Raw genomic sequence first — 12,695 nt, 5'->3', positions numbered from 1 at the left:
TAAGTTCCCCCATACTCTCCCCATTCAAATTACTTATTTTGACATTGATACCAAATTCTAACAAACATTACAAGTAGCTTTCAAATTTGGCAAACAAGCGAGCCAACATATGCACAGATTAAAGGTAGATCATATGGTTTGACAAGATCAGGAAGCCAAATTCTGAACATGTTTTGCATAGATTTCTCTTCAGTGTCACACAAATTTTTGCTGGAAATATGTGTATTTCAATGTGCATTATACTGAAATTTTAGTAGATTATGAAGATAACAAATTTCAGGTAAAACAAATTTACCATCAATCATGATGAGTGTCATACATTGATGTTTGTAGCTGTAAAACAAGTACAATGGAGAACTCGTGACTGTGTAAAAATCCCAGAGAATTTTCCCTACCAGACTCTTTTCACAGTTGAAGGTCGGCCTTTTCTATCTGCTGTCTGTACACATCTTCTCATTTACTTCAAATCAAATTAGGTATTCATAATACACTAAAAATAGGGAATCTGGGTAATCTTTCGGCAGGCTGTTGATGTACAGGTAGAATCGCAACACATCCTCCTTAGAAACCGTTTCAGGATCAACAACATCATCATTACAAGTGAGCACCCATAAGTCTTCTGAATTGACTCTCTTTAAGCTGCCACGACAAAAAGGGCAGGACTCTGATCTTGTGTTCCTGCAATTTGGAAAGAACACCACGAGAGCAAATAATAATTCCTGTTAATATCAAGTATTAGTCGTGTTAGCATTAAGAGATATAAAATTAAAACAGTAGTTACCAATTGCGATAGCATTTGATGCACATTGAATGACAACAATTAGGCAAGACCATTTTGGTGCAAGGCTCCAAGCAAATCCCACATTCATCTTCTCTCTCCAAATCGACATTGGTGAGTCTTCCATCTCCTTCCAGCCTCTTTTTGCATGAAATTTCCATTCGCAGATTCCCTTCTTTAGTAACATCAAAATCCTCCAAGCTACCATGGAGCCGTTGAAGTGATGGTAATATAACAGCTGCAATTTGGATTTTTTTTTTTGGAACAAAGGTCAGAATATATGCATAAACCATAATAATTGGCAAATTGCCTCTCTTTTGTCTTCTTTCTGAGCACAAAACATATTCAAAAGTAGGCAATTAACATACCATAAAAGTCCCTAATCGTTGCCTTCCTTCCATGTGTAGATATGTTTGGTCTGCCATCTGTATATACCTGTTAATATAAGATGGTAAGCTACAAATTCATGCCCAAGTTATTTAAAGCAAAAATTGCAAACTTTGTCATAACCCACAGCTACAACAGGCTAACATTAAAAGAACCAACCTTGTATACAAGTATGTGGAAAAAGTTCAGATATCTGGGGAGCAGACATGTGCAAGAACAATCCAGCCACTGTAGTAAAAACAGATAGAGAGGAGCCAATTGATTGTACACCAATTTCATTTGAAGACGTGCACCACTCTTGGCTCTTGGGATTACAGCAGCCCTAAAAATCCAGAATCCTAATTTAGACAAAAGTTGGTTTAATAAAGCAGCATCTACCTTTACACTCAATCAATTCACCAGCCATCAGTTCTTTGCACTAAAGTAATGATAGGTACTAGGCATGAAAATAAAAAGTCCCAAATAGGTGTTGACCCCTTGGATTTTTTTTACCTTCTAATAATTCCAAGAGGAAACAATTTTTTTTTAAATCATCAGATAATAAAAAGTACAGCATAAAAATAAAACCATAACCCAACACTTAAATGGGTTCTGCTTCTTTTCTTTTTTTCTCCATCAATTAGCAAACAAACTGAACAATTTACCACAGGTTGATCATCAAAAGGCCCAAAGCCTAAGTGCCTACCCATACAAAATTAAAATTTAAAAAAAAAAAAAAAAAACCCACTTCAGGGAAACAAAAACAGAACAAACCCTTATAAAAAAAAACACACTCAAAAAACAAAAACTAAAAACTCACAGAGCATTAGCATGTTGTATATCAGCCTCCAAGACTTTCAAGGAGTCCTGGTAAGAAGACCTTGCAAGTTCATAATACATCATCTCCATCTCTAACTCTCTTCTTCTTCTTCAGTTTTACACAGCAAACAAACAAAAACCCTTCTCAGAATTGATGTAAAGCACTTATCTTTCTCCCTCTTTTTTCACTTGGGAACCAAATCCCCTCCACCAAAAGACAAGCACAAAAGTAAACAAAACAACACAGAGAGAGAGAGAGAGAGAGAGAGAGAGAGAGTGGGTATGTCTATTTCTAAGTTTCTTTTTTCTTTTTTTATAAGACAACACCAAACCCTTTTTTTTTTCTATTTTATCTTATGTGGGTAATAAAGGACGGCTCCGAAGCATGTCTTTGGTTTTGGCTTGTCCTTTTATGGTCAGAGAAAGAAATGCATACATATATATGTGCTTGATATGATAATGAAGGAGAAATTTTGGTTGAGAAAAAATGCGTTTTTTCTTTTGTATGACTATATGATGATGGTGATGGATAAGAATAAAGATAGAAACTTGGGAATACCCACTTTGAGTTCTTGTTCTTATCATAATAATCCTTGCTTTTTTGGTTGGTTTTCTTTTAATACTTTAATAATGCTGCTTTTTTTTTTTTTTTTGGGTTGCTGAAAAATAATAGTATTAAATAAGATTGCTAAAACTGCTCTTGCTTATTATAATTACTATTTGCATAATTTTCTGTTATTATCTGTTATATTATATTATAGTAGCTCTAGTGCAGAATATTAGTAATAATATATATATTACCAGTCTGTATTACTATATAATAATTATATTTGATAGGCTTAATAAATAATGCAAAACGTGGCATTATATAATATTGATGGTTCTAGTGTGTTAAATTATCCAACACCACTTGATCTAAGGGTCCATTTTCATTGGTTGATTATTTTCAAATAGATTGCTGCTATCTACTACTTATAAATGCCTAAATGAAGCATTGTTGAGGTGACATGACAGTTGGGTATTTGATACGAAATTTGGGGTCAAATCTTATTTTAGTTCCTATGGATTGGAATCGAATACACATGACCTATATATCTTATTTTGGAAAAAATAATGAATGTCTTAAAGTATTAGTTTAAAAAATATTTTTAGAAACTTTTTATGAAAAAATTAAAATTGACTTTGTTGACCTTTTTTTTTTTAAATAGTCGATTAACTAATGCCTTAATAGCAACCGTTAGTAAAACCCATCTTATAAATTCAAGTTTATTATTCTTCAATTTTTTTCAACTGCGCGTTGATACATGGATTTTAATTGGAGAGGAGTTTTAAACCTTCGATTTTTATATTGGAAATATTGGAAATTATCAGAACAATAATGCTTTCGGCACTGATAGTTGTAAATTAATCATCACTCCAATTATATTTTTTTGATGATTGTTTAATTATTTATAACCATATTGTCTTTTGGAGAGGGTGACGTACCAAATAAACTTTTTTTTTTTTTTGAGAAGGTCGTACAAAATAAACTTGAAAACGAAATATATTTATTGTAGTTGCTCACTTTCTCATGCCTCATGATCCATTAATTTAATTCTATTCTTCCCCCCCCCCCCAAAAAAAAAAAAAATCCTATTCTCTAGAAATGGTTCGGTATGCCATTCTCATGTCGTGTTGGTGGTCCAACTATATTCAACTAAAAACCTAAAGCTTGGTTCATAGGATGGGCTAATAATTCACAGTTTGTTGGGCAATCCAACAAAACCCAATCTGCGTAACTTTTAGAGTCACAAGTCACAACCCCATATTGTGGTAATAAGGGTAGAGTTAGAGGCAGCTGGAAGCCACTAGATCACGTGGCTCATGATCATGGCAACTACCCATATGGTGAGTCAAACCCAAATGGCCACAGCAACTGCCAACAGGTTACGTGGACCTTAACCAAATGTTTTTAAGTTTCTGCTCATGTAAGAGAGTTACTATTTTGTTTGGTTGCTTTATTTTATTTTAAAAAATAAGTTGTGTAACTTATAGAGTTTACCACAAAATTATAAATAAATATTAAAAAAAAAAAAAAAAACATTGTATATAAATTGACACTAAATGAAATAAACCATCTAAATAGATTTTTTTTTTTAATGATAATTTGATAGTTGTGAAAAGGAAATTTGAATTCCAAATGTTTTTGTCAAAAATATTAGAAAGTGACACCTTTTTACCTTAAAAAATTATAGAGAATGTGATTCTTAAACTCAATATTCATCAAACACATAAAAAGTGTTCTTGATCATCCTTAGTATCACCTTAAAAAACCATTATAATATTATATCTTTTTAAGCATGACATTTTAAAATTTTCTGTGTTTCTTGAAGTGCCACGCCTTCACTGGCTGTTATATGTAACAATAGTTTTTTGGTCAATAACTCAATATTGGACGATATGGAATCAACCAACTAAATACTTATAACACAAATTGGCCATTATCTAATTCTATAGTGCAAAAGGATTTTACAGTTTTCATGAGAAAAAGAAATAAGGCTGTGTTGTCAATATAGGTAGAAGCAATATAAAGTTGATTAGGATATATGTTACAGTTAAAAGTCTTAGGTTGGAGGGTGGTGCAAAATCATCTTGCAGATGGAACTAGGCAGTCATTTGATAAGTCAGGGCTCTCAATTTCAAGAAAGCTTGTCAGCAAAGTTTTTCTTGAAGATTGTGCTTTTGAACTACTTGATGCCTGTTTTTGGTTGCTGTCAGTTCCCTTTTCAATCTTGACAGCATCTTGTATAGCCAAAATCACTTCCTGCATCCTTGGCCTTGAAGCCCCATGTTGTTCAACACATTGGATAGCAACTTCAGCAATCCTCCATATGGACTCAATCTTGACATTTCCTAGCAGGAAAGGATCTATGATGCTAATAACATCACCTTTACGAATTAAAGACCTTGCCTACACAACATGAAGAAGATTGATTTATTATTATTTCGCACAGCATTTTAATTTTACCGTGACAGAACAGTGGCATTGATTCCTGGATATGTTTTAGTAATTAAACCATAAGATGCAGTTTTTACTGATTGAGATATGGTAAGATGTTCAATCACAATGACTAAAAACCTAAATAATCTAAATATGCATACTTCAGGCTATTTAAAGTTTTATAAGGATTATAAAACATCTCAATCAGTGTTCTTACATTGCTTATGTTAATTAACTTGTAAATGATGATTACATCTCTCAATCATATTCTAGCCATCGGGGATGGTCCATGTCTCCACACTGCAGCACAAATTTTATCATGTTTGATGTGTTCTCTATGGAAACTCTCATACCCTCATATACACATTCCCTACGGAAACTCTTCATATATACTGTTTGGTATACCAGTAAACAAATTTTCATGTGTTTTGAATTATATTCCTAGCACATCCCATTCCTTCCCTAGATGTCAACATGTTTAGGGTGTCTCAGAGTCTGGTTGATTGCTACAGTGTCTATATATTTAGCATGGCCTTCATCTCCTGGATCCTAAAGATGCTTTTCTTGGAAGTTTTTGTTTCTTTTTGATCTGTCAAGTGAAATGCTAGCGTGTATTACCTTAAAAAGCAGATGTCTAATTTGACAGTATTATGTTCAGCATTTCAACGCTAAAATGACAGATATCTTGCCAAGTGCTTACCCAGTGAACAATGTTCATTTCAGGACCATAATCTTCTACAGAGATGGGCTTTCTTCCAGAAATCAATTCCAGGAGAACAACCCCAAAGCTGTAAACATCACTCTTTTCAGTCAATTGCTGATTTGCATAGTACCTGTAAGACAGTAAGAGGATATGTGTTATTAGCTAAGCACATTCAGGAGGAAACATGTGGTTGATTATGCATACAGAACAAGTATTGCTTACTCAGGATCTAGGTAGCCTACTGTTCCTCGTGCCACACTTGATACATGGGTTAAATCTTCTTCAGTTTGCCTTGAAAGTCCAAAATCTGACACTTTTGCTCTCATGTTGATGTCTAGGAGAATATTGCTTGTTTTTACATCTCGGTGAATGATGCTTGGGTTGCATCCAGTGTGTAAATACTCAAGACCTAACAAATATCTAAATATGTTTATACTGTTAATTTGAAAATGAAATGTGCATTTACTAGCAATAAGTTCCATATTAAACCTTTAGCTGCATCTTCTGCTATACAGAGACGAGCTAGCCAGTCTAACTGCTTTTGGTTGGCATTATCTGTCAACAAATTAGGATTTTTAATAAATTGTTTCCCATTGCAACTGAAAAGAAAGATAGAAGAAAGAAAAATATTTCTATGAAGCATAGCTGACCATGTACGTGATCCCGCAAGGTTCCATTATGCATATACTCATACACCAAAATCCGTTGATGCTCTTCTTCACAGTATCCAATTAGAGGAACCAAATTTCTATGATGAATTCTCGACAAGAGAGCTACCTGCAAATATGTTGCCATGTAAATGAACTTGGATTCATGAAAAAAAAAAATCTTTGGTTGATAGTATATCTTTAAGTCTTCTTGTAGGTTAGATAAAGAACATTGATTCTAGTCCACTGCAATCTGGAATTATTCATTAGTGTAGAAGCTTTACTTCTCTGATCATGTCTTTTGAAGTACAGATAGGAAGAAATGTATGATGTAGGAATATAGTTATTTACATCATGTTGATTCCCATGCATATAATATAACAGTACCTCAGTCACAAATTGCCCTTGGCTTGATAAATCTGCCATGATCTTAACTGCCACCTCTTTTCCGTCTTTCATTTTCCCATAATAGACAGACCCAAAGCTTCCTTTGCCAATTTTCTTTGAAAAATTTTGGGTAGCTTCTTCAAGTTCAGAGAGTGTAATATAATATGCAATGCGTTCATCCTTTAAATGATCACCACGGTTAATTGAATAGGCATTTGAAGGCTTGGTGCTGCTAAGCTTAGAACCACCTGATGAAGACAAAACATGCTGAACTAAAGAAATCTGCCACACCGTCACGTGAACAATACTAGATGGAATTTGTTGGCATACAAACCTTTGCTATCACTTTTCTGTTGTTGAAATGTCTTTCTTAGACGATTACGCATTAATAATAAACTTCCTACGAATAGAAGTGATAGAATTACAAGCACTCCAATTGATATTCCAAGTATCAACTTAAAATGCTTCTTGTCCTGTGCCTCTTTATGTAGTTGGGGATTATCTCCATAGCTACAAAAGAAAATTGTATAGCAGTCAAAAACATTTTCTACACTAGACTACTTGGGATCCTCCTATTTCTATATTCCCCCCATTAGCTACGTCTTGTTGATATGATTAATTGACTATTATGCCCGAGTGTTAGTGACAGAAACTGTTTATACATGCATTTGCATGTCTATATGCACTTGTGTGTGTGTGTGTGTGTGTATTAATACGTACACATGCACATGTTGAAAACTTTTCAGGAGTTAGGATTGATTTTACCGATGAAGCTAAGATAAATATCTGTGGATTTAAACTCCATTTTCTTATATTTGAGGTCTTAGTGACCAAACCCAATGTAGATTCTTTTAAAGTTTTGAATACTTATATTTTCTTTTTCTCTTTTCCAGATTTGATGGCATTTATAGAACTCAAAGCAAAGATTTCTGCAGAAAGAAAAGTGATGCACTACCTTGCAAAATAGAAGGGGGGAAAAAGACCCTTAGAACTCAGATATAGCATCCATGGGTCTTAACAAGAAATATAACAGGGTGAAGCATACTTACTGGAAAATGATTTTCCCATTTAACAATCCTGAAGGTATTTCCCCAGTAAAAGAGTTGTTCTGTATGTACCTAAAACATATCAATTTCACTAATTATGGCAACATGCACACTTATCAGGGTAAAGTTGCCGATAAAAAAATCAAGGCAAGATTTTGCAGCTATATGAAGTGTCTAAGTTAAGAAATCTAGATTGCCACATACAGTTCTTGCAAGCTTGGCAAACTACTGAGGTAAGAAGGTAATGAACCATTCAATCTGTTGTTCTCTATATGCCTGCATATTCAACAAAAATAAATAGAAAAATACCAAAACATAAACAACAGCTATCACTAATATAAAAGGTGTTTTCTCCGTTTAAACTTGTATGATTGAAGCTTGAACTGAATAGCTTACACAATCTTTAAATTGATGAGATTACTTATGTCAGGGAGTGGCCCTACGAGGGAATTACCATCCAACCACCTGAGAAAAAGATAGCGGTTAACTTACCATGAAAAGGAAAAATGATAGTTTTAACTTTATCTTAGAGTAGAATAGCACTCACAACTCTGTTAACGCCTCCATGTTGTTGAGCTCGGATGGGATTTCACCAGTCACATTCTTTCTTGACAGCAAACTGTACAACAGGGCAGATGTTTCCCTTTATAATTCAGCTCTTACGGACAAGTTATAATTTTTATTTAGATGTTGGCTCACAACTTAGCTTAGCTATATATCTCATGAAAAATGCTTCATGTATTAAAACGTTTTTACTTGCATTTACCTATTACAATACCATTAAAAGTTTATCTAATAATTATTTAATAACATCTTCTACAAAAGCAAAATGAATCATTTTGGATGCTTCAGCTGGCAACTAACTTCTCACTCTATGTATTGAGATATGAATTGGATGTCTGATCCTGGGAAGTCTGATGTCAAGATGTTATGTCAATGGAATTCAACTAATTTATGTTAGAACTTGCACCATGCATGGAGGACTTACATAGAATTCGGAGCTACCAATATGACAGCTCTGGTGCTGGTATATGTCATCTCTCAGGTGGTTTATGTTTTGAGTTGTTATATACACCATTTAAGTACATTTTTGGGCGAAGGATGTAAATCCATCTCAAGATACTTGGATGCTTATATTGCATTGCATATGTGGAATGACAGTGCACAGAAACATTGACATGAAGTAAAATTGTCAGTAAGAAAATATGCAGAAATTACATTTTCGTAATTCTCGGTGGTGTAGTTAAGCTACAGGTTACCCATTCCCATGGAGTTGGGACACAAGGATCTCCTTCATTTGTCCAAATGCTTTCAGCAGACATCAAACGAAGGGCATTGGCAACAATCACTAGCAATTGAAAACAAAAATACCAATCAGTTCATTCTCATAAAGCGCGCTAATAGTTATAGTAAGCTGCAAGTAATATGACCAAATTTTAGCTACCTATTACTAATTGGCTGAATGATAAGTGGCTAGAAGAATTTATTGAAATCAATATTTGCAGAGATCATGGACTTACGGTCATGCCCGTCGGTCTTTGGAGCAATCCTTAAGTATCTACATATTTCCATCGCATTTAGAAGTGGCCCTCGAGTAGAATCCCGGGTCCTAGCAAAGGAGAATGACAGAACGAATTGCAGAGTCACATTCATGTAGCTGGGTTCATAAAGAGTGTAGCTCCCATTGGCATTCTCGGCTATATTTACCACTGCATTGTTGTAATCAGGCATGATAGGCTGGCTCAATTTGAATTTCCGAGTCTCATTTGCACGCAAGTCTTCAATTTCAGCAAAGTATGCATAAGCTCGAGCATTGGCAGGGAAATTGTCAAGATTTAATCTGTAGCTGAGCACCCCTTTCGTGCCAACAACCGCTGTTTGCATTACTTTCACAGGTGGGTACTCTCTTGTTTTTGTGTTTACATTCTTTGATGTATTGATTCTTTCTGTGCCAGGGGCCACCCCTACAAGATAATTTGGCCTTTTAATGAGATCTGACTGCCAAATTCTGTCATATGGATCATCTGGATACCTGAGAAATATATATATATATATGCACACTTATCACTGATGATACCAGAATGCATTTTCTTGTTTTGGCACTAGAACTAGCTTTGAAGCAAACCTATACTTTGATCTAGTGCATTCTTGATTTTATTGGTCTAGCTGTACTGCAAAACTTGAAAACAAGCCTGCTTCTGAATTCTAATATTTCTATAATCTATTGTCAGGTATGAACATTTAAAGGGAGCTAATTAGTAATTACCTTATGGAATCCTCGCTTGGGGCACCAAAGTTCAATCTAGCTGCAACGTCCAAGAAGAAATTATCCTCATAATCTGTTGCATACATTGAAAGATTCAAGGGCCGCAGCTCAAGAGTGGATATGAATGGAGAACCAGTTGTTGCACAGCATATACACACATCAATAGAATCCGAGGGTGCCCTGATGATCATTTCCTTCACATATATTCTGGAAGCATCCAATATTGATACAGTAAACCACTGAGTTGCATCCAAGTAAAGCTGAAATTGAGGATATGTTTCTTCGTTTTTTAAGTTGCCATACTGAAATGTTGCACGAACTAGATACCGCCTTCTTTCTTGGGTGGCTAAAGTGTAGCAGTACTTCTTGTTGTCTATGGGAAAATCTCGCCGCCTTTGATACTGCACCAAGTTTCCATTTGGATTTATTACTCCCACTGGTTGGCCATAGTTCATATAATTTCGGTCGGGAATCCATGCTATTCCAGTACTACGGTCAGTGTAGTTACTTGTGCCTCCACAGTCTAAACTAATAAATTCTGCATGAAGAATTAGTATTGCAAAGACTTAGCTTTCATGGCCTTCATTACAATTCAAATTTTCAAACTCGTTTACATAAACAAACTTTATCATATGGACAAACAAATTGCTACTATCTTCTTCAGTTCTTAAGTTTCATTTGACTTTTCTTAGCATTTTTGAGTCATTCAATATACAACAAGACAGTAAATTTCACAAAATATTTTGACAGTTACTTTATGAAGTTGAAAGAAAACTTCCTAGATTTCAATGAAGTATATTGGTTAAGGAAGAACATACCTTCAACTTGGCACACAACAGATGATATAAAGAAAAGAAATACAACCAGGAAATGAGAAAGTGAACTCATTGAAGATGAGGAAGACAAACCAATCCTTTTGATTTTTCTAGTTTCTACAATTTCAGTGAATGATAAAAATTAGAACTGTTGGTTGAGTCCAACATCTCAGTATCTCACCTATCTTTCTTCCACTGTAACTTTTACTTTTGTAATTGATGAGCTTCCTAGCTCATTGTTCATTCACGGTTTTATCTTTTTTTTTTTAAATAGGAATCTTTTATTTTCCCAATAAAAAAAAAATAAAAAAAAAAAAGTTTTCGGGCTTCCTATCAGTTTCACCTTTTGAAAAAGAGTGTGACACAAGCTCAAACTAAAAAGTGAACAATCAACTTTGAATTCTTTCATTCCATTTTCATGTCAAAAACCATACACTGATACACATACATTAAATACACAGCCAAATGCATTTATCCTCGTAAATAGATGGAAATAACGTGGCTTTCATTGACAACATTTTTATTAAGCACCAATTTCACCGTTTATAGTAGTGAAAAAAAAGTTATACGAGGGTTATATTGACAGTGTTACAGTCTTATTGAACAAATAATTTTGACCATAAGAGAAATCTGTGAAAATGCAAGTAAAAAATATGTTATTGTTTAGGATTAGGAGGTGTTTGATAGAGTAGTTTGAAAATTGTTATTAATAGTTTTTTAAAATACGTGTGATTGAAAAAATGTAAAAATATATATAATGTTATTTAAAATGTGAAAATATGAGTTTAAACTCACTAAACATGCCCATATCTAGAAAATAAAAAGGATATATGTACCATCAATATGTTGGACGGGATCCTAAAGACAAGCTAAGCCATGCAAAAAGTATCTTTAAAGAAAGAAAAAGAAATAGCATTATCACAATAAGGCATTTAATAATGCAATGCTTTGCTTTATTTTCCCTCTTGCTTTAGCTTACAACAAAATCTCTTTCTCTTCCTTTGGGACCAACTTGTCTTCTGCTTTTCAAAGTCTAAAGAAGTATGCAGATGATGCCAGTATGCCACCTTTATATCTGGACCCAGTACAGCTTGGTCCCCATCTCCATCTCCATCGTCATCTCTCATCAATGCGGTAGCAACCACATTCAAGATAATTGGATATGTGTTTGGATTTACTTCTATTTTTTTCCTCTAATGTGACATGTACTCTTAAAGCATCTTATTATTCTGATTTCGGCTGGAATGTGTAATCTCTTCACTCTCTTGCTTCACACCTAATATAATTAGATAAATAGAAAGAGTAACGTTAAGGACCCAAAAAATTTTATAATATTTTTCACAATAATTGCTTTGGCAAACTTTTATGGATTTTTATCTAAACTGATAACTTATATCATTTTTTTACTTACCAATAACAATCTGTCGCATTCAGCTATGAAAATTTTTGTCAATTTTTTGTCAATAAACTTTCTCTAGAGAGAAATCCTTGGAATAATCCAAAAATGCTGACAAGAGTTTGGAACCCAAGTTTTAACTTATTTACTTATATTCACATTTTTTAAACCTCAATTTTTTTAGATACAAATAAATAAATGAACTTTCAACAAAAATTATAAATCTAAAAGAACTTGTATTTGACAGTAGGATTTACATTTAAAAAAAAAAAAAAAAAAACCTTTTTTTTCTTTTTGCAATTGATTTTAGGTAGGAGGGCAATTCTTGTTCGCAAGTAAGGTTCATATCATGTCAATTTATGAGTATTCACACTGACTTGACATGTTTATTAAACAGGTTAGGATTTCTCAACGTTAATATGACATGTTTACTAAACGGATTAGTCGTGCCGAACTGTTTATCAAATTTTTGTATTAATTCAATTGATCTGA

At 33.9% G+C, this 12,695-nt stretch overlaps 2 protein-coding genes across 4 annotated transcripts; both read right to left on the bottom strand.

Annotated features, from left to right (window-relative positions):
- Positions 1 to 237: 237 nt before the first annotated feature.
- Positions 238 to 2,162, bottom strand: LOC112034207 (E3 ubiquitin-protein ligase AIRP2). Of its 2 annotated transcripts, none has more exons than XM_024067007.2 (5): positions 1,965 to 2,162; positions 1,325 to 1,487; positions 1,147 to 1,213; positions 782 to 1,016; positions 238 to 678 (listed from the first exon to the last, which is right to left on the bottom strand). In XM_024067007.2, the coding sequence occupies exons 1-5, from the start codon at positions 2,051 to 2,053 to the stop codon at positions 468 to 470; spliced, it is 765 nt and encodes a 254-aa protein (XP_023922775.1). In that variant the 5' UTR covers positions 2,054 to 2,162; the 3' UTR covers positions 238 to 467. The 2 variants fall into 2 exon arrangements, with proteins under 2 accessions (XP_023922775.1, XP_023922776.1); XM_024067008.2 differs by having other exon boundaries at positions 1,325 to 1,503; positions 1,965 to 2,079.
- Positions 2,163 to 4,405: 2,243 nt separating this feature from the next.
- On the bottom strand, positions 4,406 to 11,061 carry LOC112034211 (probable LRR receptor-like serine/threonine-protein kinase At1g67720). Of its 2 annotated transcripts, none has more exons than XM_024067013.2 (15): positions 10,989 to 11,061; positions 9,993 to 10,530; positions 9,247 to 9,758; positions 8,945 to 9,074; positions 8,274 to 8,345; positions 8,123 to 8,191; positions 7,931 to 8,002; positions 7,730 to 7,798; positions 7,015 to 7,190; positions 6,681 to 6,928; positions 6,297 to 6,423; positions 6,136 to 6,201; positions 5,869 to 6,055; positions 5,644 to 5,776; positions 4,406 to 4,913 (listed from the first exon to the last, which is right to left on the bottom strand). In XM_024067013.2, exons 2-15 carry the CDS (start codon positions 10,445 to 10,447, stop codon positions 4,590 to 4,592), a joined length of 2,640 nt encoding a protein of 879 aa, XP_023922781.1. In that variant the 5' UTR covers positions 10,448 to 10,530; positions 10,989 to 11,061; the 3' UTR covers positions 4,406 to 4,589. The 2 variants fall into 2 exon arrangements, with proteins under 2 accessions (XP_023922781.1, XP_023922780.1); XM_024067012.2 differs by having other exon boundaries at positions 10,811 to 11,041.
- Positions 11,062 to 12,695: the final 1,634 nt, after the last annotated feature.

The sequence above is a fragment of the Quercus suber genome, unplaced genomic scaffold, assembly GCF_002906115.3.
Source record: "Quercus suber isolate HL8 unplaced genomic scaffold, Cork oak 2.0 scaffold_446, whole genome shotgun sequence".
NCBI classification, from domain to species: domain Eukaryota; kingdom Viridiplantae; phylum Streptophyta; class Magnoliopsida; order Fagales; family Fagaceae; genus Quercus; species Quercus suber.
The sequence above is the reverse complement of the archived record's forward strand: the minus strand, read 5'-3'. Positions and strand labels throughout refer to the sequence as shown.